Source organism: Vombatus ursinus, unplaced genomic scaffold (genome assembly GCF_900497805.2).
Source record: "Vombatus ursinus unplaced genomic scaffold, bare-nosed wombat genome assembly UNPS02011649.1, whole genome shotgun sequence".
In the NCBI taxonomy this organism is placed as follows: domain Eukaryota; kingdom Metazoa; phylum Chordata; class Mammalia; order Diprotodontia; family Vombatidae; genus Vombatus; species Vombatus ursinus.
In genome coordinates, this window is record NW_020951427.1 from 593,973 (window position 1) to 621,108 (window position 27,136).

Sequence of the window (27,136 nt, forward strand, 5' to 3'; positions counted from 1 at the left end):
AGCTGGGAAGGGGGAATGGGGTCCATATGGGAGCCAGTCCTAGGGCATATGCCAGACTCACAAGGTAGATAAATCAATATGCATATAATGAAGACTTGAGAGACATTAATTTGATGTCAGTCAAACTAGAAAATGAACTCTATACCCATTTATTGGGTTACTGGGGACTGGAGAAGTAATGGAAATGCCTTAAAAATGAACCTCAATAAACCAACAGTTATTGTGGCCTGGATCAAAACATTAAATGTTCAGTCCACAGGATGTAACCTTTTTCAGACAGCAGAAGGACGCTAGAAGGAAAGAGAATAATAAGATTGTTAAATTTTGCATAATCATATATACCTTTTATTTACAAATAGAAAGTAGTGAAACTTAAAACAACAAACCAAATGCGACTTGTACAGAAATCTTTTAATTTGTTTTTATTTTCACACATTAAAAAATGAAACACACTATACAAATGGTTGTTCATAGCAGATTACACATGGGTCCATTCAGACTCGCTCTCAAAGTGCTGCCGACATTATAAAGGCCGCCTATGAAGACAGCTGTTAATCATATAGCCAATGTATTGATTTAAATGCAGTAGCATGCAACCCTCAGCATCGAAGGTTTGAATCCTCTCTGTTCTTAAATTAAAGTAGATGGCGTTGGTGTCCATATTTACATCCTTGAAATGTATCGATCCTGAGCAGTTCCAATGTAAATCTGAGCCGCCTGGCTGATGGGGAGTCTTGGTCTCAGGTTTGACAAGGGAGGTCCACATGGCAGCAGCCTGGCTGCGAGGAAGTTCAGTTGTTTCCATTTTTTCCATTACATGACTATTTGCTGAGTGTCGCACAGTCAGGCAACTGCTAAAAAGGTTAAGCCAAGTAACTGTAGGTGTCCTTTTCACCATCAACACGCTCCAAGTATTCTTTCTCAATGAGAATGTCAATGCATTTCTGTATGTTTATTTTTTAATAAGGAAGGAGGGAGAAAAAAAATCCATGTATTTATTCAATACCAAAGAATAAAAGCCAAGTATGCTACTGCTGCCAAGAAAACCAAAGTCAGAAGAACAAAGTCACTAGGTTTAGGTTAATTCTGCAATTCAAGTAAGTTTCTAGCTCAATGATTCAGATTTCCAATCTACTTAGGTCATGGTCTGACTTTGTACATTACAGGGCGAATACCTTCCCCATATGTGATCCCTTGCTCTTTTACATTCTCAGCTCTGATATACCTCCTAAAAGTCTACTCTCTTCTCATCTCTGATGTTCCTTTCTCTTGCCTTTTCTTCAGACTGTTCCTTCCCTACCTGGTAGAGGGACTGTTTCTTCTTACATGGATGTGAACAGGATGTGAAAGGAATCTTTTCCCTTCAAGAAGTCAAGTTCTTTTGGGAAGGGTCTTTTCTGGGTTTCAAGAACCAAATCGCTATCAAATTACTTGGATACAAGCATGGCTGACCTTTAAAGAGGAGGTAAAATTGGCCTTTCACTCAGATAAGTGACTTATGGCAAATACTATTATGACATCCCCAAAGGGAGATATGGTAGCAAAGGTTCAGAAAGATGTACAGGGAATAGCTTATTGAAATAAAAAATACAAGCAACAGGTGGTGCTTTGATGAGAAACTATCCTGATAGTCCTCTCCACTCTTAACAGAACTTAGTAACTACCTGGGAATCACTGCCCTTGTTATGGCAGTTTTAGAATTATAATTGTAGTCAACTCTGCCTTTTGTCCAACCCATCAATTTTTTTTTCTTTAATGATTAAGTAAAACAATAGAGTTGTTTTACCTTAATTACTGGCACCCGAGGTTTGAATCTTGAGGACAACTGAGTTAATACTTCTCCAAGCAACTGCTGGTGTTTTAGGACCTTTCTCATTTTCATAATCCGCACAATAGCAGCCTACACAAATAAGTAGGAGAAAAAGATACTTATAAAAGAAAGAAAGAAAGAAAAGAAGAAAAGGCTAGAATGTCACCTAAACAATACATACTCATTTAGCTTCTAAATTTGATTTGCATTTTACAAAGTTTTACAATAGTTTTCATAATTATCATTGGCACCAATGGCCACGGAAGGGGTGATCTAGCTCTGGAAAATCATTTCTATCACAACTCAAACCCTAATTCAAGTGAATATTATAATGTAAAAGGCTATTTGTTTTTGATGTCTAAATCAACTATTTTTAGTCCACTATGACTCAAATATACATCTAATTTAAGTAACAAAACACTTACCATTCCTGGATGCCAATCCCTTTTTAAAAATCATAGTATATAGTTGAAGTTGTTCCCAAATAAGTAACTTAAATAATTCTCTTCCCATATCAAAACAGTCATTAATAAAAGGAAGCACCCAAAGTAATACAGAGGATTAAAGTAATGAATGCCTCTGTCAATAAAAATGCACTTAAAAGGCAGCCTTCATATTAGCTGCTGAATTGGTTTTCAACCCTTGAGGAAAAAAAGCTCTGTCAGACTGTGCTTGACAACATAATGGACATCCTCAAATAGCAGATGCACCTCTATTTTAGGTCTATTGTCTAGTGACGATTACAATAGCTATCAGCATAAAAAGATCCATTTATCAACTTACATAGACTATGATTTGCAAATAAAGACTCACTCAAACAACTACCCAATGGTAAGTTACCTGAATCAGTAGTTTCCGATCTTCCTCTATATTTTTGTGTGTGGTTTCTTGCTCTTGTTTCTGTTCTGTCTTCATTGGCACATTGATGTTAACCCTCAATTTCTTACTATCAAGAAAATTAAGCAGAGTGGTATTGGTTTTAGAAAATATCAAAACCCCAAATGATAATAGATGATTTTCACTTTGCAGTGTTTAGACAGAGATGTTTAAGGCTTCCAAGAAGCACTCTGGCAGAAATAGTGACTGTTGGAGGAACTACCAAAGGCCGGCAGAAGATGGAGAATTCAAATCACTTTTTGAGTCTCTTATTTTCATTTGTCACTAGAAAGGCAATTATTATAACTTGAGTTTCATTTAGATGGATAATCACAGCCAGGTAGCTAGCATTCAGCAACCAACTAAAAATGGTGAATTGATTTGAAATGAGGTTAACACAATGAAAAATTCTTGTTCACTTTAAGTATTATGTAAACCAATCTGAAATATTATTATTATTGTAACTGAAGGATGATCTTTGTACCTAACATAAATCATTAAACGCCATTCCTACCCTATCCTATCAGAATGGTCTGTGTCTCTGGGAAAATTAGCTGAATATTGACTATTAAGCATCATGAGCTAACTCTAAACTATCCTAGCTTCTCGTATAAAGTAAGATACTTGGCACCAGCTAGTTTCAAAACAAGCCATCTGTGGGGGACTCACTTGCCTACCATGGGAACAGCTGACAAAATGCAAATCCCAAAATTATAGAGAATCATAAAATCCTAGAGTTGGAAAGGATTTTTTAAGGTCATTATTTCAATTCTTTGTTCAGTGTAGAAATTCTATGATATTCCTAGCAAGTGGTCCCCTCACCTCTCCTTAAATGCCTCAATTCAAATAAGGTCAACATGGAGAACGTGGTGTTATAGGAGTATCCAAATATCAATTTGCTATGTGAAAACTATGCACTTTCTCTGCATCAGGTTAGCATAATTTACTAAATTTTCTATAAATTCACTAGAGTATATCAACTGTCCTACTTACATATACTCTACATTTTACACCACATATGCTAGTAACTCTCCTGCTCTTTCTACCAAAGTTTAATGTGATGTGAACAAAGGCAAATCCGATGTGAACAGAGACAAATCTTTGTCTCTGTTCACAAGTTAGCAAAGAGCAAGGCGGAAATGTTGCATCGCATTAAGACTTTTTCATGCTATGACAGAATATCTCAATTTATTTCTCATACTGATCACAAGCAGTAAACATAATTAGCATGCTTTTGGGTGGTTTTCATGAAATGAAGGATCACTAAAAAGACCAGATGACTTAAGAGTTGGAGAGGCCCCCTCCTATTACAGTTGAGGAAGCCGAGGCACAGAAGTGACTTGCCCAAGATTAGAGTGGCAGCCAACGATGGCATTATACTTGAGAAGCTGATGAGAAACATTTCCTAATTCCTTGCACAATCAGAATATCACAATTTTACCGGGCTGTTAACGTGGGATTATATGTAGAGTCACCCTCTAGTGGTTATATAAGATAAACTAAAAAGGCAAAATTTCCACTACTCCATAATTCCTGAAATAAAACATTTCTTTCATCCTCAAGTTCTCTAAAATATCTCATTTCTAGTCTAGAACCATCCTATCTTGGAGCCATTCTTTTTGTAGGGGAAAAATGCCTAAAAATAATTCATAATTTTTAATGACAAGGCTTCTAAAGTATAGATTAGAAAATTTAGAAAAAACAAGTTATCACCAATCATTCTTTTATCTACTTATTTTAGATTTTCCTTACTTTTTATAACCAAGGAATAATTTTATTAAGGTATCTGGCTTCAATTCCACCTCATCAACATTTGCATTTTCATCTTCCAAAACCTATAAGAAAACAACAGTTACTATGCATTTAATAAAATGATTTCCTCTAACAATGTTTAAAAAAAAAATCAGGACATACCAATAACTTTGACTTCAATAAAATCTGTAGAACCTGTGCCAAAATATCCTATGGTTACAAAGAAAAAAAAAAGAGTTAATCCAAGTACATTTTTCTTGGAAAGAGTAATCAAAGGTAAATGTTAGATATTAATATATAAAATTGTAAGACTACAACCAGACACCAAAATAATTATAATACAAATACCTAAGAAAAATCTGACACTCTAACCCTAAGATTGAGACATTAAGTAATTACAGCAACAACCTAAAGTGGCTCCATGAAACTTGGTGAAGGATATTATTTGTGAAAAGTAGCTACAGATAACCTTAGCCATAACCTTATGAACAAAAGTATTTATTGTCAATGTATGGACATCTTACAACTTGTATTCAGTGTGGGCAACCATGGTCACTAACCCTTCACCTCCTTTTTGTTTAGATTCAAATAAACAGTGGTGAAGATAAAATACTTTCTGTACAGGCAAGAAACAAGCTGATTATAAAACCGAAAAACAGGTTTTGGGCACAAAGAGTACTAATATTCATTTCAGTACAAAATGTAACCTATTAATTGGGAATACAGCCTACAGAGAACAACAATTTAACATGGCAATATGAAGCAAAATAGAGATAAACAGGTTCATTATGTACTACACACATACTTCAAATTTTAAGGACTCAGACTTTTAACAGCCTAATTCTACTGACATAGATCATAGCCCCTCTGCACCTTAGTTGACTCATCACCCAGCACCCAACATCATGGTGATGAGTCTCTCCAAACAGCTAGGATGGTCTTCAGAAGTTCAAAAACCCAAGGTTAGTAGTGCTATACCACAATAAGGCACCACAGTAGGATTCTGACTTCAGTAGATGATTTAAAAACAAAACAAAACAAAACAAAACAAAACAAAGAACTGGACTTGTGATTTCATTTGTGTAGGAACTTATAATAACGGACATTCCCTCCACAGGTGCAGAGCAGCAGTCTGTCTGTAACTTATAGTGTTAAAGAGATTTGCCAGGGGTACTGAAAAACTGAATGACTTGCCAATGCCAGCTAAAACACGTGATACCCTCTCTGCTGAAGACCTGACCTCATTCCTGACAAATCTGGAGTTCACTAGCCTTCCTTCATATACCCTCTCCTTCTTTCCTCACTGTACGTCTCTCCGACATCTCTGATGAAGCGGCCTGAGCTTCAGTGGTTCCTTACTGCCTCGATGTCCAAACCGCCAGTCTTGCAGAGCAGTTCCAGCTTCTTCTAGTCCAGACCCCTCCTACCTCACAGTCTTCTTCTAACCTACCAGCTCATGATCCAGCTGCACTGGAACACTTGCTGGTCGTCATACACAACCCTCCATCTCCTCTCCGTCTTTGCACTGGCTGGCACCCAAACCTCCAACCCTTTACTTCCTTCTCTTCTGAATTCCCCTGATTTCCTTCAAGTCTAAGCTTAAATGCCTCCTTTTACAAGAGGTCTGCTCAGAGATAACCCTCAGCTACACTGCACATAGCTTTTCTCCCTTTAGTCATTTATACTGTCTGTCTCATTAGCATGTGAGCTCCTTGGGGGCAGTGATTGCTTTTACCTTTTCTTGTATGCCTAGTGCCTTGGTGTCTGGCATGTAATTAAGTGCCTAAAAACAATGCTGACTGACTAACCACATAAGTAATAAAATACATATTTAAATTATATAAACACAAATATATAGCATTAATAAACTAAATAAATTTTACCACACATGTGAATATTAAAGAAAATTAAAGAGAAGGGGGTCAGTTCAGATGCTCCATACATTAAAAAGTCATTCAGGGGGCAGCTAGGTGGCACAGTGGATAGAGTACCAACCCTGGAGTCAGGAGTTCCTGGGTTCAAATACAGCCTCAAACACATAACACTCACTAAATGTGTGACTCTGGGCAAGTCACTTAACCCCAACTGCCTCACAAATAAATAAATACATAAAAATTTAAGTTTTGGAGGCGAATAATACTACAAGGTTGTGTCCTTTACTTCGGCCAGATTTAAAACAATTTTTTTTAGAGAATTTACCAGTTTTCCTAAATAGATCAGGTATAAAACAAGGTATAAAAACAGAAGGGAATTTGTTAAATAAAAGAAACAAAATAGACAATGTGATTTAGAAAAAGTCTACTGGGAGATTGTGGTGGTGAACTTTTCAGGAGCATTAATTAAAACCCAGAAGTTGTCAGAGGGAACTGTACTCTTCCTACCATTTTGAGGAGGTTGGGAATACAATGGCCACCCACCAGGGCCTGATCCCAATAATGACTGAAAGCTTTATCCTACTCTGCTTTTGTGACCAGGGCTGGTTTCTCCTCCTGGAGGCCCACTGTATTTGTAACAGATTTAATATGGATCTAAAGTAATTTTATGCCTACTGCAGCTCAGAACTTCCAAAAGTAATCTACCAGCCTCGATCTTCTACCGTAGCAGGATTTACAGGCACATACCACCACCCCTAACTTAAAACTTTTCCTATTGTCTACAACAAAGAAACTAGTAACATGTTTAGAATGGAGATGATGTAAAGTTATTGGGAAATGAGGACAATACCATTTTTATTTGAGTGCTGTCTGTTAACTGCTGTACAGTGTAGGCATCTTCTGTGTTGTACTGCAATAGGATTGCCATCTGGAATGTAGATGCCTTTGAATGTAGATGCCCCCCAAAACAACAGAAAGAGAAGAAATTTAAATTCTTGCCAAAAATATAAAGCACAGGTTCAAAGATCTGATTTCTGAGTCAGAAATGAAGTTATCTAAATGGTTATTTTAGGTTAGAAAAATGATTTACAGCACAATTGTAAGAACAGAAGTAAACTTATTTAAAAGACAATGTTAAATGCCATGAAAACATCACAATGTAATTTTGGTGACAAGTAAGTCCCCTCTATAGACTTATATGACTTACTATGAATATTATCCTAAACAATCTATTTTCCTAAGACAAGAATGTACATAATGGAGACATGCATTTCATGGTCATCTTTATTTTTATATTTGCTTTTTTAAACAAATATCCCCCTTTTTTTTAAAATTAAGGACTGGAACAATGTTAAAATGCTGATACTTCTTAATTATCTGCCATATCAAATGCTCATATTATCCCTTTAAAAATATATGTACTCCTATAATATTTATATTAGAAGTTATTACAGAAAAGAACCAGAGCAGTAAAGGATTAACAAGAGGTCCTTTCCTTTTAACTCTCCTATCACTTACAACATGAGAGAAACTATAAGCTGATCTCACACTCAAGAAATGGGAGAGGGAAAAACAAATGATGTATTGGTTCTTGGCTATAAGTGATAGTCAAGTAAGCATTTATATTATTTACCATAGGGAAAAAAAGGCAAGAATTCTGAGAAATGGCCATTGGAATCTTTGGCATTCATCTTCTTTGGGGACAAAGCAATGTCCAATGGTGTGGCATTTCAAATGATTCATTTTACGCTTTAAAGACCGTAATAGAAGCCTATTCCTTAGAGCAGAAATAGCTATGCTGCTCTAATATAATAAGGAGTGTTCTCAGATTAAGTATTTGCAAAATCATTCTATGCATTCTTAATAACCAAAAGTAACACAAAAGTTGTTTTTTATCAGCTTCTTCTGTGATGCTTCTAACTTTTAAGAGAAAGAAAATATTTATTTGAAATCCACTTTACAAAAAGAATCTCAAACACTGTTAGTATTCATGTAAATAAGTCTTAGATTCCCTTACATGTAATCTCACTATTACTATATTTACTATTTTTATTTTCATTTTGAGTTACAAACATTTTCCACAATGCAAACTGATTCTTACCTGCAAGGTGTATCTGTTTTTAAAACAGTTGGTTACCAATTCCCCTTTAGATAGCTGATACAACCAAGTCAATTTTCTGCCACTATGGCGACTAGCATAAAAAGCAGTAAAACGCTGATAACTGCGTTCCAACTGTACAAAAAGAAAGCATTTTAAAGCAATGTAAGTATCTCTTGTCAAATTTTACTAAAAGCATTTGTAAATATGGAAACAATATGAATCTGAAGTATAAGCATTTTGGTGTTCCATGTGTGGGGTTTTGGTTTTTTTTTTTATTCATAAGGCAATCATTTTAAAAATACAAACACATGAAATTAGACAGTAATTTCCATTTTAAGAGAAGATAGATAAGATTACCATGGTTATGACTAATAAAGGAAATTCATTTATCAAGTACTTATTACTATTTTATGTAAGGCACAATTATTAGGTAGTTAGGATAAAATGATGACATAGGGTGACTTAGGTCCTAAGGTAGGGAACATGAGATATGTGTATTAACAATACAAATAAGACTACACATACAAAAGGAGAGTCAAACAACACACTCAGATCTGAGAGATCAATTTGATCTGCTAGTGATCTGGAAAGGCTTCACAGAAGAGGTGGCAAGTAATTTGGGCTTTGAAGGATGTGGGAATGACTGAAACAGGCAGAAGAGCCATGTGGGACATTGTGAACAAAGACAGAGAGAAGAGAAAGGGCAGGATAAGATTAGGGAACAGTAAATTTAATTTTGTTAAAACATTAAAGAATAAACAGAGATTGTGGATGTCCTATTCCTGCCCCTGGCCCCATCCCTCACATATGCCAAAGAGATATTCCTAAAGCACAGGTCTGACCAGGTAACCCTATCCCCCCCCTTGTTTGAGTTCAGCTTCCCATCTTGGTAGTCTGACAACATATCATTCCCTCACACACTTTCACATTCTGGCCAAACTGTTATCCCAGCTGCTCCTTTCTGTACACAACACTTCACATTCTGTCCCCTTTGTGCCTTCTGCAGCAGCGAGCTCTCATTCCTGTACTGGTCTCCATTTTTACCTTTCCCTCTTACAGATCCTTAGCTCCCCTCTTAGCACTGCACACACGCTCCTTCTTATAACCAGTCTTTTTTGATCCTTCTAACTCATTTGTCCCCCTCATCCCTCACATTCCTTTGTATTCAATTCTCTATCTTGCATATGCGACTTATAAATATTTAATTTCCACCTAGTTTGGTAGATGTAAGGAGTAAGACTACTTTGGCATTTGTCTTTCACACTTAATAAATTCTTGTTGAATGTCTTAAGGATGGGACTTGTACTTCTAGACTAAAGACAGACACAGAGCAGACTCCTGACCAGGAGAGGAGTACATCTAACAAAAACTGGTAAGAATCCATTTGCCTAGAATTTTGCAAAATCAAATAAGAAAGGCTTCAGACTGAGAAGGAGCAGGGTAGAATACTTCCTACCCACCAAATTAAATGCCATATAGAAAAGCAATAATGTAAAAAGTATAGTAGTAACATCCAAAGGTTTGACACTTTGATGGATCTGCCTATGATCACATGAAGTGGGTATTCCCTCCAATGATGGTCACAACACATCCATGCCTTTTCCTCCTATGTGACTCTAAGTCCCACAAAAGGGCCCACATAATATTCTGGGTGCCTTTCTCTCCACCTCAATATTGTGTGGACACCAAAGATGCAAGTGGGGTGTCCACTGGTTATCACCCATGCTTACTACATGACCAAATCACCTTTTTTTGTCATACATTTTTTCACACATTTATACCACATTCTTCTGTGCAATTCTTTCCTGGCAACATGCTGCAACCTTCAGAGCACCTCTCTCCAGTGCCTCTGGGTAACCCTCAACTTAACTTCTTTGGAAACTGTGGTATTTCGTGACTCAAAGTCATAGAGCATCACTGGAAAAATGTTGTTACTGAAAAGATAGGCCTTTGTTTCAGTGAGATATGTGGGGTTATTAAGAATACTGGCCAAAAGTAAGCTTGTCTAGTTTAATCATCCTGTTCGATTCTGCAGTCTCTATCCATAAAGATGGATCTAATTACAAGGTAAATGTGTTTAAAAGTTCTTTGAGAAAGGACATCAAGGCTTATTAAGTAAGCCAGTGCCATGAAAGATGACCTCAAATGCGCTTTCGTACTCACACACACCAACATACTAAAGGCAGTGAGCTCTGCTCTCCACTTAATTTTATAGCAATGGGAAAGACTCATTTTAATTTCTACTCAGGAAAAACAAACTAGATGAAAAATGTAAGGTAAGCAGTCTTATCAATATGTATATTTTTGATAGACACTGCAGAAAAGACAATGAACTGGGCTTAGAAATCAGTAGTAGAGAGAGACTGAGCTGGATTATATTTGTGAACCTGGACAATGCTCCTAGTGAAATGAAACTGAACATTCCAGTAAAATTCCACTTCTTTAATATCTTTTGGTGATGCTATTTGAATGTGAATTGTGAACATCAGAATTTGGAAAACTTAAAATTATAAATTACATTCCCATAGGCAACCAGAAGTTGTTGCTGGTGTGGCGGGAATAAGCAGGTTTCAGAATGTTACCAGCAATACATTATGTTTGAGAGGTGGCATATGAGACAAAATTCAGGAAACATTTAACTAGAAAAGTTGGCGAGCTAACGATGCAGTGTGAATGATAACAACAGATAAACAACTCAACTAATATAAAACTGAAGTATTAAAAGAACAGGAGAAAGGCTTTAAAAATCTTCTAGCACATTTGGGACACATTCTTTGGAAGATTTCTGCGAAAACAGATTAGAGATACATTAAGAGAAGAAGGTGGTGGGTTGTGATATGCTTCACTGGGGAATGTACTCACAATGAGAAGTGATAACCAATCTACCAACTGCCATATAAGAAAAGTATTTACTATGAAGATACTTTGTCAAATTGATCCCTCCATGCCCAAACACACAACCTTTATAGTCAAGTACTGCTCCCTATTAAAAGCCCTTGCTATGACTAGGTTACTGAAATATCCATTTTGAAAGGTTTCTGAGATTTGTTTAAGAAGATTCAACACGGCCAGCCAGAGGAATATTTTTTGGTCTAAGATTTTCAGGCATATTGATAGTTTAAGTTAATTTTTATTATCTTCATCAACATGAATCATTACCTCAGAAGGCAGGGCAAATGTACAAGACTGCTGAAAGGGCCATGATCCAGAACTCAGAACTTGAATACTGAAATCCACTAAAAAAAAAAATTGCAAAGGTCAAGAAAACACTTCATTGGGCATTATAAATGATTACTCTATAGTCAGATGAACCTTATCCTTTTTTCCAAAGCATAAAAAAATGAAACATTCTATTTTCAAGCAAAATTAGAAAACTACTATGGTGGAATTTTCATCCTATTTTCTCTTTACTTTAAAAGAAAAGTGGCAGAGAGAGCCAAAACTCAACTCTTACTCCAGGAGAAGCTTCATTTCCTCTTCCAAATTTTTAGAATTATTAATGCCGTGTATATATTTTAATACTGCCATGGGTTCTGCTCTGAATTACTCATATTGTTATTACTGAAGACATGAATAAGAGTCTTAGTTCCAAGGAACAAGGGGGAAAGAAAAATCAATCACTTTCATTGTAATATTCATGGTTATGAATGAAGTAACAGTTATGTAATTTCAATGACAAGTGTGGTTTGTTTCTTTTGTGTATCACTATCTAAGAATAATGAGCTGACTCTAATTTCTCTGTAGATGAATGTCCATATAATTAAAAGGAGGACAAATGAGAATAAAGATAGCATGAGAAGTAGAACATTACTACCTGAGACACTCTAGGTCTATTTGTCTATTACTTGTTTAGCTGCTTGACCTTTGACAACCAGCTTGCCTGAATTTCAGTTTTAGTACCTGCGCTGCCAACTTGTAGGGTTGGGATGGCAGCAAAGCGACCAACCCTAGATAACTGGGCAGCTACTCTCCTTGAACATCTTTTACTTAGGAAGCTCCTCTACAAGGTTATGTTAGTACTTGAGCTTTACCTCAACTATCTATACGCAATATTTCTGCATTTCGTGCATTAGTCAAAATAAAAAGACTCAAATTCTCCAAGAGGATGAGGCCTTTAAAAAAATACTTACAGTCCAGGGGCTCTGAATTTGTGAGGTGCTTTTTGAACTGTTCGTTCAAGTCTTTGCTCACACCAATGTCTTGAAACATCCGCTGAAGTTTGGACGTATATTCAAAACCACATGCTTGCTGAAATACATTCCAAATAAATTTCAATATAAAAAGCTCAATTTCCTTAATGATACAGCAGAAAGTACATACCTTTTTAGAGATCCCCTCATAAGCATTGTGCGTATCACTAATATGAAACTAGACATAATAATGGTGGTATCATTTAAGTGTACACTATTATTATTCATGTATAACTTTCAATGGAATTGGATATGAATATTGGATATATTGGATTTTGAAAGTTTTAATCAAAGCTCATTACTTGACACTAAGCTGTAAATTGCAGTAAATTATCTTTAAAGAATATCACATTCAATAGAGCACCGGCCCTGGAGTCAGGAGGACCTGAGTTCAAATCCGGCCTCAGACACATACCACTAGCTGTGTGACTCTGGGCAAGACACTTAACCCCAAATGCCTCATATTATTAAAAAAATAAAAATATATATATATATATATACACACACACATACACATATATATATAATGTTCAAAAAATTACATAAAGAATATAATGTTCAACAATATTTTTGTAACAAAATGCATTCCAAGTTTCAACTTAAGATGACAGAAACATTTCTCTCTTTCCTGTGACAGGAGCAAGAATTACTCTTTTCCTCACTTGCACGGAAATACAAAGGGAAAAACCCACAGTCTCAAGAACTTTTCTGGAGACCAGAAGTAGGCAAAGAGGGGGAAGGAAAATGTAATGAGGAGCGGGAACATTCTATTAGTGTCAACACTTTTTGGCGTTAGTCTCTGTTACCCTCATCCATCCCTGTTGTCTTTCCAAGAGTCCCAGAAAACAGGGCATTTACTTCACTTTCTACTGATATCATTGGCAGCTTTCAACCAGGGTTTCCTGACTTTGCTCCAGTGTGGAATGAAACAGATTCTCCATTAATCACTGGCCCCTGGAACAAGGAAACAGCCCTTCTGAAGTATTCTAAGGGCTTTTACAGCTAATTTGCAAGGAAAAGATGAGCACAAAAAGGCTACCTCTAAGCCTCACACTTACCCAACCTTTCCTCTTCATGATCCTACATGGCAATGCCACATATTGATGCTAATGGTGGGTCTTTGGGTATGCAAAAGGAAAAAAATAAGATTCTTCTGTGTTTCAGGTGAAAACTCAGAACTGGCTATCTTAGGCATTACATTATAAAAGCAGCATTGGTCTTTTGGGTTGAAGAACTGGACAGGGCCTAGGAATGGAGTGTAGAAAAGAAATGAAGATAGCAGACAGGATCTTAAGATGCTGCCTATTAGACAAGCAACTAGCACTGGGGAATAGCAGTGCTGCTGAGGGAAAAGAGTATGCCCTGCTTCTGTCCTTCTCCCACCTCACTCTAGTCCTATTCCAAGAAAGAAAACGGGAAGCAATGAGGACAGAGGATGGTTTGTGTCAGCAGTAAGCTTAAAGAGAAGGCAAGATTAGTTGAAAAGCAACTTCACATGAGGGTAAAGTGGTTTAAGGAGAAAGGTACCAGAATACTTTTCTGGGATCACTTGCCTGGTTTATATATAAAGGATTTAAATGACTCCTATGATAATGGGATACACCAGGGAATATTTTGTCTTCTATGATGTCAAACTCAGAAGAAAAAATAATTTTGTTTTGGTAGGGCTGGTAGAAGTTGCCACACATGGCAGACATTTCTAAGCAACTTTATTACCTACTGTGTAAAGCACTTAATTTTATTTGTCCTTAAACTATTTATCTGAAGCTTCAAGTTGGCCTATAATTCTGATTCCCTGGGATCTGATAAAAAAAATTAAATGCTCACCACCTTCCATCTTTTATGATTTTATTGATTTACTTGATCTTTCCTTTCCTTTTTTATGTACTTACTCTCTGATGGTATGAAAATCACTTCGGGTTGAAGTGAGCATTTTATTTGTCCTTCTATCTTCCTCAGCCACATTATGTGTTAGGCAGCTGGTGGTGCAGTAGTACACAGAGTACTTAGAGTCAGAAAGTCCTGAGTTCAAATCCGTTCTCAGACATTTCCTAACTGTGTGACCTAGCTGAAATTGTTTCATCTCTGTTTGCCTACGTTTCCTCATCTGTTAAGTGGAGATAATAAAAATACCTACCACTCAGCACTGATGGGAAGATCAAACAAGTGGTAATTGTAAAGCATTTAGCACACTGCCTGGCACACAGTAAGCACAATATAAATGTTAGCTATCATTTTTATTTTCTTCAAGTCAATGATTAGAACTGTACATAATATCCTAGGTATGGATGAATATCTTACAATATCTTCTTTAAAGATACCCAGCATTTTCTGAATGATTTCTAGATTATCACAATGACTTCTAGATTATTTCTTGGGTTGTAATACTGATAACAGCATATACTTTTTTGAGATGAATTAGAATTCTTTCTCTAAAATGTATCATTAAAAGAATTTTTCAAAATAGATCACAGAACTTATTTAGCGGCTATAGCTGATTTGGGTGGAATGGGAGAAAAGGTAGATTTATGAAATAGAGTGAAACAGCACTGGCTCAAGTAATATTCAGGAGAAAGCCCTTGGAAGGACAAGGAAAGGGAAGGAGAGCATTAAAAAAGAGGGAACAGAATGTGAAAAGGTGTATTCCGAGAATACCAAGTAGACCGATTTCACTGGAACAAACAAGTTACCCTTTGGAGCAGCTGGTTAGAAAGGAAGGCCTTGAATACCAAGTTAGGGACTGTGAGTTCTACCCTGTAGGCAAAATGGGGAACCACAGAAGGTTCTGGGATTGAGAAGACATGATGACAGTAGCTAGATTAGAATCTACTCCAAAATAATGCAAAATATGTAATTCTAAGGCTTTGTAAGTTCCCATAATCTGTAATTACTTGCTTAGCTAGTTTCACTCCAGGCATTAACATTTTTAACAAATGTTCCCAAAAAAACCCAAGAAGATGAAATTCAGTACAGAAAATTTAAACTAACCTTTAATTTAGAGATCATGCTGGCCTCAGCATCATCGCTTGCACTGTTCTGGTGCACAAGTCTTTTTGCCAACATTTTAGCGTAGAATTTCTGAAATACATCTTTATCTTCAATGTACTTGAAGACAACCATCTGTCAAAACAAATACTAGGAGTCATTTAAGATAAATTTCTATATTTGCTGAGCTAAAATCATAGTTTATTGCTTTAAGAGTTAATAAGCAATATATTTCAATGTTGTGAAATGCTTAAAAAAAACAAACAAAAAACCCCCCAAATAATCTTTGGAAGTATTTTAGAATAAACTTCCCAAACCACATGGAGTTGGCTCAGTACTGATTAACTTCTCATTTTAATTATACCTCCATAACAAAAAGTATATGATTAAAGTCAATCACCAAGACTGACTGAGTCCTCTTTATTAAGCACCTTACCACTTGATTAAGTGTATCTTCTAACTCTGCTTCTTCTGGGTTCTTGGAGCTGAAATAAATCAAAAAAGGCACAAAACTCTGGCTGTAATGCAACCAAGAATTAAACAGTCTTACAAAATAACCATATAATAAAACTAAGAAAAAAAATACAAAGAAAAAATAGCAGTTTAGAAAAATTGCAAATTAAACATTTCAGAGTAATAAACCACCAGGAAATTATACAGACCCAAATGATCATTTGCGTAACATAAAGGCAAACCTTTATTTAATAACCAAATGATTTTTTTCCCTTCTAGCTATCTGCTAGTTCTGCTTTAAAGATCATTCTGAAACCACTTAGAAAGCTAGGGCAATAATTTTTAGGCAAGAGATAATGAGAACCTGAACTATGGTGATAGCTGTTGGAGAGGACAGAAGAGATTCAATATGAGATATAAAGGTAGATATGGCAACTGACTGGATATGTGGGGTGATGGAGAATAGAGAGTCAAGAATAATGCTGTAGTTACCAACCTAGGTGTCAGAAAGGATGGTAGTGCAGTGCCTTTAACAAAACAGGAAAATCTGGAAGAAGGGAGGGTTTAAGGGGGAAAGACAATTAATTCAGTTGTGTGTGCCATGAGTTTGAGATGTCTCTGAAATACCCAGTTTGGAATGTCCAACAGGCAATGAATGATGAGGGGCTGGATCTTAGGGGAGAGACTAGACTGGATATACAGAACTAGAAATTATCTGGATAGAGATGATAGTTAAACCCATGGGGACCAATAAGGTTACCAAGAAAGAGAATGTGTAGAGGAAGAAGGAAAAGCCTACGACAGAACCTTGGGGAAAAACCCATATTGCACAAGTATTGACACTGATGATGAACCTACAGAGGAGATGGAGAAGAAGCAGTCAAACAAGCAAGAGAAGAACAAAGGAGAGAGTGTCATCACCGAAGAGCCTCAAGCAGAGGGTGGTCAGTAGTGTCAAATGCAGCAAAAAGTTCAAGAGGATGAAGAATGAAAAAAGATCACCAGATGTGGCAACTCTGGAGAGAACAGTGTCAGTTGAGTGATGAAGCTGGAAGACAGCTTGCAAAGGGTTCAAGATTAAGTACAGAAATGGTGGTGGTAAACAGACAGCTTTTTCAAGGAGTTTGGCTGAGAAAAGGAAGAGAAGCACAGGACAATAGCTTGACAGAGAAGAGTTTTTAAGAATGGAGGAAGCTTGGTTCTATTTGAAGGCAATAGGGAAGGAACCAGTGCATAAGGAGGAGGTTAAAGATTCAAGGGAAATGAGGACTGGAGAAGACGGGAGGGAATGGGATCCAATTCACATGTAGAGAGTCTGGCCTTAGCAAGGAGAAGGGCTGCTTCCATTTATCAGACAATAGTAGAAGAAGGAAAGATGTGAAGGGGTTTTTGAGATAAAAAGAATTGGAAAAGAGGGAAGCTCAGGTTGAATGGACTCAATCTTCTCAGAAAGAAGGAAGCAAAGTCCTTAGCTAAGAGAGGGGTAGAAGGAGGCATCTGAGGCTTGTGCAGGGAAGAGAAGGTTTTAATAGCTTTTGATGGGAATGAAATTGGGAATCAATTAGGGAGGAACAAAAGGACTGTTTTACTGCAGAGAATCCAGGTGAGATCATCTAAAACAATAACATAAAAATAAACTTTAAGATGTGTAACAGTGAATTCACAAAGATGTAGTGAGGCTCAAACGAAATAACGTATGTAAAACACTTCACAGACTTTAAAGCTTCTTATGACAATCAACCAACAAGTATTTATTAAGCACTTAAAATGTATCAAGAATCATGCCAAGGGCTGGTGATGAAAAAAGGGCAAAAACAGCTCTAGCTCTCAAAGAGCTCACATCTTAAGGGAGGTGACAATATGTAAATGAATACATACATGTATATTTAGGACACATACAGAGTATGTGTTTGAGTATGTAACCTTAGAAGGAAAAGCTGTAGCAGTTGTGTGGCACTACACCTCAGCAGAAAGTGGCATATGAAGGAATCCAGAGAGGCTAAGAGATAAACATTCAAGCACACCAGGCATGGAGGACAGCAGGTACAAAACCAGAGTCTGAATATGTAGAAGCACGTAAAAAGAACAGCAAATAAGCCAATATAGTTAAATTGTACAATGCATAAAGGAAAGAAAGTATAAGAAGCCTGGAAAGATAGGAAGAGGTTAGGTGGTGAGGACTTTTAAATGCCAAATAGAATATGTTATATTTGATCCTGGACATAAGGAGAAACCATTGGAGTTTACAGAATGGGAAAGTGACATGGTCAGATCTGTGCTTTAGGAAAGATGGTGGCACTGTGGAAGATGAATAGGAGTACGGAGACTTGAAGCAGGGAGATCAATTAAAAGGCTGTATCAATAGTCCAGACAAGAGGTGACTAGAACCTAAACTAGGGTAGGATGGTAGTTCTGTAGGTAGAAAGCACAGAACGTACATGAAAGATAGTGTAAAAGAAGAATATGAGGAAAGGGTGAGTAGTTTAAAACGAAACCTGGGTGTGAACCTGAGGGACTGGAAAACAGTAGGACCCTTGACAGAAGGGGTGAGTGTTTGGGATTAAAGCTAAGGAGTCCTGTTTTTGACAAGTTCAATGGGAGATGCATGTGGAACATCCAGTTTGAAATTTCTAATAGGATGTGGAGATGTGCGATTAGCTCAGGATAATGCCTAAGGCTGGGTATATGACATATAAAGACTGATTATTATACTTCAACTTATAGAACTTTTATGGGAACAATGGTCATTTCAGACAATCCCACAAGTCCCGTTTTTACTTCATACTGTTAGCACACAAAAAATCCACAAATATCAGGTCAGATTCTTTCTCCACTGTCTATTTTAAAATGTTAAGGCATTTACTACCTTTTCTTCAACAAGGAATCACAGTATCGGGCCAACAACTCAGGGGATTTACTTGATGACTGAGCCATTTTGGTTACTGCATTGTTGTTTATAAAGCGACCACAAGCCTGTGAATTATACAAAACATAGTTTAAGGAAATTCAACATTAAAAGATGATGTCAGTTATAACATAAACATACTTACTTTATCAAGTGCAGCCACAAAGCCAGCATCATTGTTGAATGCTGACATTACTAGTGCATTATATTTTTTATGAACATCCAACACTGTCTGTACATACATTTTGGGGTCCTTAAGGGAGGGAAAAACAAGAGAAGGTAGTTACTGGATGGTAAAGTTGTTCAGTTATTTTAGCGTATTAACTCAAATACATTCATCATTCAGTTCAGATTACCTTTTGGAGGACAATTAAGAAGTGAGATCAGAAAATACTTCTAGTCTTTTCTTTAAACACTTAGCATATTGAAGAGTGGGTAGGAAGGTAATTACATATTAAATATCATTCTCATCTCACTTAAAATCCAAAGTCCAATGTTAAGAACAAATACGCTAGGTAGTCATATTATTTGAAATATGAAAGATCCTATTAAAAAATTATCCACTTAGTAACTAGATTCTGATTATCTCAGTTTGAATGAAGACCAAATATAATCTTGTCACTGAAAGACTCAATTATTCTAGCAGAGTTAAGTGAAATAAACTGAGGGCTAGAGGAGTTCAGTGGTAGCAGAAGTAGTCAGGAAAGACTTCCTGAAGGAGCTGGACTTTTAAGAATGAGCAGAACTAGACTGGTTGAAGGAAAAATGGAGATACCTGATTAGTTAAGGAGCAAGACATGGGTATAGGAATGAACATGCTGTATTTATGTGCTAGTGAAAGGGATGATTTTGAGAAGAGGGTTTGTGTGTCACAAAGTCATGAGGAATAAGGGTGGACTTATTTTAAGAGAGGGGACAGACAACAGAAGGCCTTCAAAGTCAGACTATTTAGAGGCACTAAGGGATTTTGAGTAAGAGAGTGACAGTCTTCCTAATGTACAGTTTTGACTACTTTGATAGCTGGATAAAGGATGGACTGAAAAGGGGAGTGATAGGGAATGGGGGAAAGAATAAGGATCAATTAGGGTGGTGCCAAGTTTGAATAGAGAAGAGAGCCCAAATGAGAGAGACTGTGACAGGCAGAGTAAGAAGGAAAAGATGATTCAGGTTTTGAACCTGTGTATCTGGGAGGAGGATGGTGGCACCTACAGAAATAAAGATCAGGTGGTAAATGATGAATTCAATTTTGGACATACTGAATTTCAAGTGCTGGTAGGACATCTAAATAGAAATGTTTGGCAGGCAGCTAAAGATGTGGACCTGGAGAAGAGTGATAGAGAACGTACTGAAGAGAGAAAAGCTTGCAATTACTTAGGAATTTTTAAAATAAGCCTAGCATGGCATTTTGGCCTAAGATGGCACCACCACAACAATGACATATTTCAAGAGAAAAACCTGACAAGATCTAGGGTCCAGCTGAATAAACTTGGGAGGTGGTTTGGGAAAAAAACGAATTCAATTTTATAATGCTGAGACTGAGGTGCCAATGAGTTGTCAACGTGGAAATGTCTATTGGGCAGCTGGAGATAGAAAGCAGATAAACGGACAAGACAGGAGATAAAGAAAGATTTAGGTGTCATTAGTGTATATAAATTGAAACTTTTTTAAATGGATGAATTTCCTATGGAAGAGCACGTTTAGAGAAAAAAGACAGAGGAAAGCTGAACCTTGGGGTAGGAAAAGGAAGTCATAAAAAAAAAAGGGAAAAAAAAAAAAAGAAAAACCCACAAGGGCTGTCCGAGAGAGGAATGCCAAAATAGTAGATTGTCAGGGCAGTAAAATGAAAAGTGAAGTTCAAGGAGGGGTATCAAACGCAAAGAAGGGGCCAGTAAGGACTGTAGAAATGTCAGTGAATTTGGCAATAAGGAGGTAACAGAATTGTGCAGATAAGATTACGAGGGATTAATAGAATATTAAAAGGGCACCCTCTAGTGTACAATGGATGTAAAGGTAATTAAGTTAGTGAATGTAATACTCATTACTCCTAAAAGCAAGGTAACAAAGTTAACAGGTAGAAAGGGTCTTATCAAAATAGGAAAGACCTACAGATACCTGAAGACAAAGATACTGGAGTCAATGATACAGTAGCTGCTTTGGTTTTTGAGACATCTTCAAGTAATAGAGGTTCATTTAAAAGTTCATGGTATATAAACATACTCTACTTTTTCTAATTAGAAATTCAACAATAATGTTCAAATAAAAATCTTCAATACTCAATCAGCAACTACTGTGTGCCAGGCACTACGCTAAATAGGCACTGGGGACTACAAAAATGGAAGCAAAAGACAGTTTCTGCCCTCAAGGAGCTCACAATCTTAATGGGGGATGGGGGGAGACGAAATATGGTGATAACAAGCAAACATATACATATACTGGTTATACACAGGATAAATAAAAAAATAATTAATAGAAGGATAGTACTAGAATGGGGTTGGGGAAAGGCTCTGTAGAAGGTAGGATTTCAGTTAGGACTTAAAAGGAAGGCAGTAGACGGAGATAATAACATCTTATTCCACACAATTGTACTTTTCTTCAATCAAAAGGAAAATTCTCAAAACATTTCACAAATATAAAAGATATCAAGATATACCATACTAAATACTTTAAAAATCTTTCCATTTCTTAAACACAATAAATCAAATTTAGCATGTAATATAATTTTGAGTAATTCACGTCATTAAAAACTTCACTTAGACATAATTCCTGGCTATTAGCTATATCTATGCCTCTCCCCAGGAAACAGTAACAAAGATATAAATATATATACACATACACTATCAACTAGGGATACCAACACACAGATGAGAGGTGAGGTATTCCAAATGCAGTGACATGAGCAAAAACAGAATATGTTACAATCCTGTGGACAGATCCTGTAGCCTAGAATGATGACAGAGTGGGGAACTTGGAAAAGGCAAAAGAATTGTCTAGAATAGGTCTAGAGTGGCCAGTAGGGGACCAAGTCAGTTTTCCATTCAAGGTACACTTAAAAGAAGAATGTCTTTTGGGGGCTTACTCAAGATGAAAATTTGTGGAGAAAGAGTTTATTGGGGTGAATCACCAGCATTAAAAAAGTATCCACTGTGCAAAAAACTGCATGAGGCACGGTAGAATTTTAAATAGTCAGTAAAAGTCACAGATCCTACCTCTTTTATTTTTGAAAGGTAGAAGAGGTGGGGAGATAGGACAGAATATATAATCAAGCAAATAAGCAGATGTACATATACATGTGTATACATCAATACATGTATACATACATAAAAACATTTATTTCGTCATGCAATTATTTGGAAAACCAGAAGTTAAAAAACTGCATCATACTTCATTTTATTTAAGTCACTATTCTTTTTTGCAAGGGATAGCAGCAGTCAGTCTTTAACAGTTAACATACACACAACATGTAAAAGCGCACATTCCAGAAAAACAAACAAACACATATACAAGAAACTATGGAGCAATATAGTCAAATCAATTTATCTGCATGCAGATAATCCATTTTGTCAGTTACCTGTCACAAATTTTTAATCCTAGTCTGGCTTCCCCCTGTCACCCAGAATGTTTCTGAGGTGCCTCCCTCCAATGCCAGTTTGTGTATGCTCAGGGAATAAAATTAATTTTTAACATTAATATAAGAAAAAATAAATAGGAAGGCACATCTACTGCCTCAAAAATAATATGTATCTAAGTCAACTATGACCAAATTGTGATTATCTGCTATTTGAGTATGAAATGAGCTATTATTTAATTATAGGTTTTTCTTTATGCTACTTTCTGATATCTTCAGACTAACGTACTATAATAAAATGACCTTATTCAAGGGGTTAGAAAACTGGTCAATGTGATAAAAGATAATTTAATTCATTCACTTATTAAACATCTACTATGTGTAAGACACTGTGGCTATAAAAATACATATGACATTGATCTTGCCCTTAAGGAGTTAAATATATAACCAAGTATGATACAAGAGATAATAAGCAAGGTCCAAGAAAAGTGATATGAGACATCCTAGCAAGGAGAAATAATTTTCAGCTTTTTTCTTTGGCAGGAGAGAGGAAAAGAGTAGTTACAGGGAGAAACTTCAAAAGGAAGAAGGCTATTCCAGGTATAGGGAAAAGTAGGAGCCAAGACATGGGGATGTGAGATGGCAGGGTAGGAGCATCCATTGTACCAGTTTGGCTGAAATATAGTATGTTAAAAACAAAGCCGTAAAGATAGATCAGAATCAGATTGTGGAAGACCTTTAATGACAGATTAGCAGTTTATATTTTATCTTTTGGGCCAATGAGGAGTTACCGAAGATTTCTGAATAGTAGTCATGCAATTAAAGTTGTCCATTAGGAAGATTAGATGAATGATCATCCCAGTTAAGTAGTCAAAGAAAGGGAGCAGCAGTCCCTGCTGAGGAGTACTGAGAAAGCTATTTATTGACAGGAAATTAATAATAATAAAGTTGGCTATCTTCCTGTAGCATGCATCCAGGTATGATGGAAAAAAACCCTAGACTTGGGCAAACTTTGTGGTCACGATTACTATCCAGTTCTGGATATTTATGCAGGCATAAATGATATTACCAGAGGGAACCTAGATGGGACTGCTAAGGATTTTGAACTCTTGGACAATAAACTGAAGACCTCTGGTTCACAGATTATATTTTCATTCCTTCTGCTTATCAAAGGCAAAGGCTACAATAAAGAAAGGAAGATAAGGGAAATGAACGACCAATTAACATAGATCTGAGAAAATGGGAAGGAGTATGGTACAGTAAAATGTGCTGCCACATTCAGAATCAAAGACTCAAAGCTTGATCATTGACAAACTTTGTGGGTGATTTCTCTTGGAGAGAAAATCACTTCAAGTCCCTGGGTACATATCTATAAAATGAAGGCATTTTATTAGATGACCTCTTCACCTATAATCCTATGGATGAATGAACTGATATATTCTGGATTGTTAAACCAAGGATTAAAACATTGGAAGGAAAGGCTCCCGACTACGGATAGAATACCTCTAACAAGAGCTGGTAACAAAGTATTTTCCTGGAGGTTGGAAACCTAATCAAAAAAGCTTTATACTAGAAAGAAAAGGGCAGGGATAAAACTGCATACTCACAGCTTAGACCATCAAGAGTTTAAGCAAACAAGACCATAGGGAGTAGTAATAAAGGAAGAAGAAATGTAGTATAGATATCTGCCCAGACTCCAGCAGCACAGAAGTAAACAATAAAACCACAGCTTCAGATGTCTATGCAAAATGGACAAAATACAAGCAAGGCAAGTCAGAGATAACATAAGGAGGCAAATATGCAATGTGAAGAGAGTAACCACTCTCAAACAAACAGCTTGTTTGTGGTGAAAGGAGGGTAGGAAAAGAACAACAGGTAGGAGGGGTTATAAATAAGGTCTTTTTGAGATAAGAGAGATTTATACTTGCAAGTAGAAAAGTCTGAAAGGAGAGGTTGGAGATGTTAAGAGAGAACAGTAAATGAGTTCTAAGAAAGACAGGAACAGATGATATCAAGAATATAATGGTGTCAGCCTTGGAAATGAAGAAAGATAACTCTTAAAATTCAAGTCCTTTTCACAAGCAAAGATGGGGAACAAAGGAATCAGAATGTTATATGCAGATATAGCCACAGTTATCAGCTGGTTTTGCCTAACTGATTTTCTTAGTAACAAGAGGGTGGATGGGAATACATGTGGAAATGTTTGTGGTATATAGACATAAGGTATCAGTACATTTTTTGAAAGTCTCCCTCTTCCTTTGAGATAGGGAGAGAAAGGCGAAGAAATGGGTATGTTAAGGTAGAAAGGACAGAAGCAGAGAGTGCCTAATAATCTTAGTGTTTTCAGTAAGGTGGGTGATGAAGTTAACTGCAGAGAGGGGTGATGACATTAAGAATGGGGGCTCAAGGAAAGAGGAAATAGGGTACAACAGTCCGGACTGATTAACTGTGGCTAAGTTTAAGGATGAGGCAGCATTTTAAAGACCACTGTTTTCTAAGTATAGCTTAGATAGATACTTTTCTAATACCAGTTTACAGACTAGATTGTGAGATCCTTGAGATCAGGAACCATTTTTGTATTTCCAAAGCCTACCAGCATCTGTCATACAGTAGGCATTTAATGTATGTTTTACTAATTAATTAGCACCAGTCTTTGGCAAGTTTTTTTGTTTTGTTTTTAAATAGTTCACCAAACATTTTACTACCAAAGGTATTTACTTCCTAAAAACTATCAACTTAACAATATATTCATCCTATTTATGTTTTGCTTTTCTTGCCATTGTCTACAAATCTCCATCCCCTGAACCACTTGATAGCCACTGAGATGAGGCTACAGGTATTGTTCTACGGCTAGTTTCAATGAGGAAACACTATTTTTTCCCTTAATGCATCACATATCACATTCTTGCCACAACATAGCTTGTTTACTTTTCTCTTTATTGATACAACTTCATATATTCTTTCTACAAATTATACCAGTCACTCAGGTATTTTACCTATCTAGAAGATTTTTTATCTATTTGCAAATCTGGCAATTTTAGTGTGTACACCCTCTTTTAAATAATTCATAAAAATGTTAAATAATAAATGCTTGTTGATTAAAATCAAACTAGGCCCAGAATTGATCCTCAAGTGACTCCCCCCGCCGTCACTTTCATAGTATCTGTCCCTATTATTTTCTTTTCAGGTACTAACAAAATATTGTCCCCTTCACACACGTTGGGTTTTTGCCATACAAACTTGCCAAAGTTTTTTTTTTTTTCCAATTAATTTATTTTTAGTTTTCAACATTCACTTCCATAAGCTTTTGAGTTTTAAATTTTCTCCCCCTCCCTCCCCAAGACGGCGTGCTATCTGATATAGGCTCTACACATACATTCCTATTAACCATATTTTCACATTAGTCATGTTGTAAAGAAGAATTAGAAACAATAGGAGGAACCACAAGAAAGAAGAAACAAAACAGAGGAGGAAAAAAAAGAGCAAATAGTATGCTTCGCCAAAAGTTTTTTAAAAGTTCAAATTAGTTATTCCTATATCTACCTGTTTATCTACAAATAACTATCCTAGATTAAGCCTGGTATGATTTACTGTCATCAAAGCCACACTGCCCGACAACCAAACTGTGCTGCTGTGTTCGATGATGGTCTACCATTTATCACGGCTTCTATCAACTTTGTGCAGAAGTTAGTCAGTGGTCTTACACAAGAAATATATGGGATTTGATGACAGAATAGGCATGAAAGGGATATAGTAGTTAAGGGAAACTCAAAATTCTTGGGTCAGTCAAATTGGGAGTCAGAGGTACTGCTGACTCTGACTTTTCCAATTGGTTTGGAACCCTAGGGAAATGTGGACAAATCAGACGCCCTGCTTCCGAATTTGACTAAACAAGCATCTTAAGTTGGCTGAATGAAGAATGAAGTGCAGGGTAGAAGACACAGCTGCACCAAAAATGTAACATTTTTAAGGACTAACACCCTTTTGGAAAGCATTTCATTAAGTAGCAGTTTCTATTACGTAGTACTTAATAAATATTAAGATAAATTTCACTTCCCCCTGAATCACTTATCAACCAATCATCATTTTCAGTTATTATCAGTCTTGGAGGAAGTTAGAGAATGCAGGAAGAGAAGGTTTTCATTTTATACATGTAAGAACATCTTAGAGATTTAGAATTCCTTTAATTCAGAATTTATAGTAATCTGGAGATACACTGTAATGTTCTTTTCTATCACTAGTGAAAGGTTTTTCTAATCAAGATAATAATAATTATGATAGCTGTTATTTTCATAATACATTAGTTTACAAAGTACTTTGCATATATCCTCTTTATTATTGTCATTTTACATATTAAAAAACTTCGAAGTTCAAAAAGTACTTTGCTCATAGCCCCACAGATAGTTATGAAGGGTCATTTGAGTAAGATTGAACCCAGGTTCTCTCCTTCTTTCAGTTTCTCACATGTGACATTCCATCTCCCAGCTCTGTGTTTTAATATAGACCAACCCCAATATATGGAATGCAATCTCTTACCACCTCTAGGTTCTATCAAAGCTCGTTTCAAATGTCACCCCCTACATGACAGCTTTCATTAGTAGTCACCTCCTCAAGAAAGCACCTTG

The 27,136-nt window shown here is 36.4% G+C and overlaps 1 protein-coding gene across 2 annotated transcripts in view; it reads right to left on the reverse strand.

Annotated features, from left to right (window-relative positions):
- Positions 1-390: 390 nt before the first annotated feature.
- CUL1 (cullin 1) overlaps positions 391-27,136 on the reverse strand; it is a 113,352-nt gene continuing 86,606 nt past the window's right edge. For both annotated transcript variants that reach the window (XM_027856821.1, XM_027856820.1), the window contains exons 10-22: positions 19,092-19,199; positions 18,908-19,014; positions 16,025-16,073; positions 15,592-15,723; positions 12,544-12,661; positions 11,573-11,649; positions 8,414-8,545; positions 7,163-7,255; positions 4,601-4,648; positions 4,439-4,521; positions 2,651-2,756; positions 1,787-1,900; positions 391-944 (exon numbers count right to left, since the gene is read on the reverse strand). In XM_027856821.1, coding sequence (XP_027712622.1) covers positions 864-944; positions 1,787-1,900; positions 2,651-2,756; positions 4,439-4,521; positions 4,601-4,648; positions 7,163-7,255; positions 8,414-8,545; positions 11,573-11,649; positions 12,544-12,661; positions 15,592-15,723; positions 16,025-16,073; positions 18,908-19,014; positions 19,092-19,199 — 1,248 coding nt within the window. In that variant the 3' untranslated portion in view covers positions 391-863. The remainder of the gene's footprint in view (positions 945-1,786; positions 1,901-2,650; positions 2,757-4,438; positions 4,522-4,600; positions 4,649-7,162; positions 7,256-8,413; positions 8,546-11,572; positions 11,650-12,543; positions 12,662-15,591; positions 15,724-16,024; positions 16,074-18,907; positions 19,015-19,091; positions 19,200-27,136) is intronic.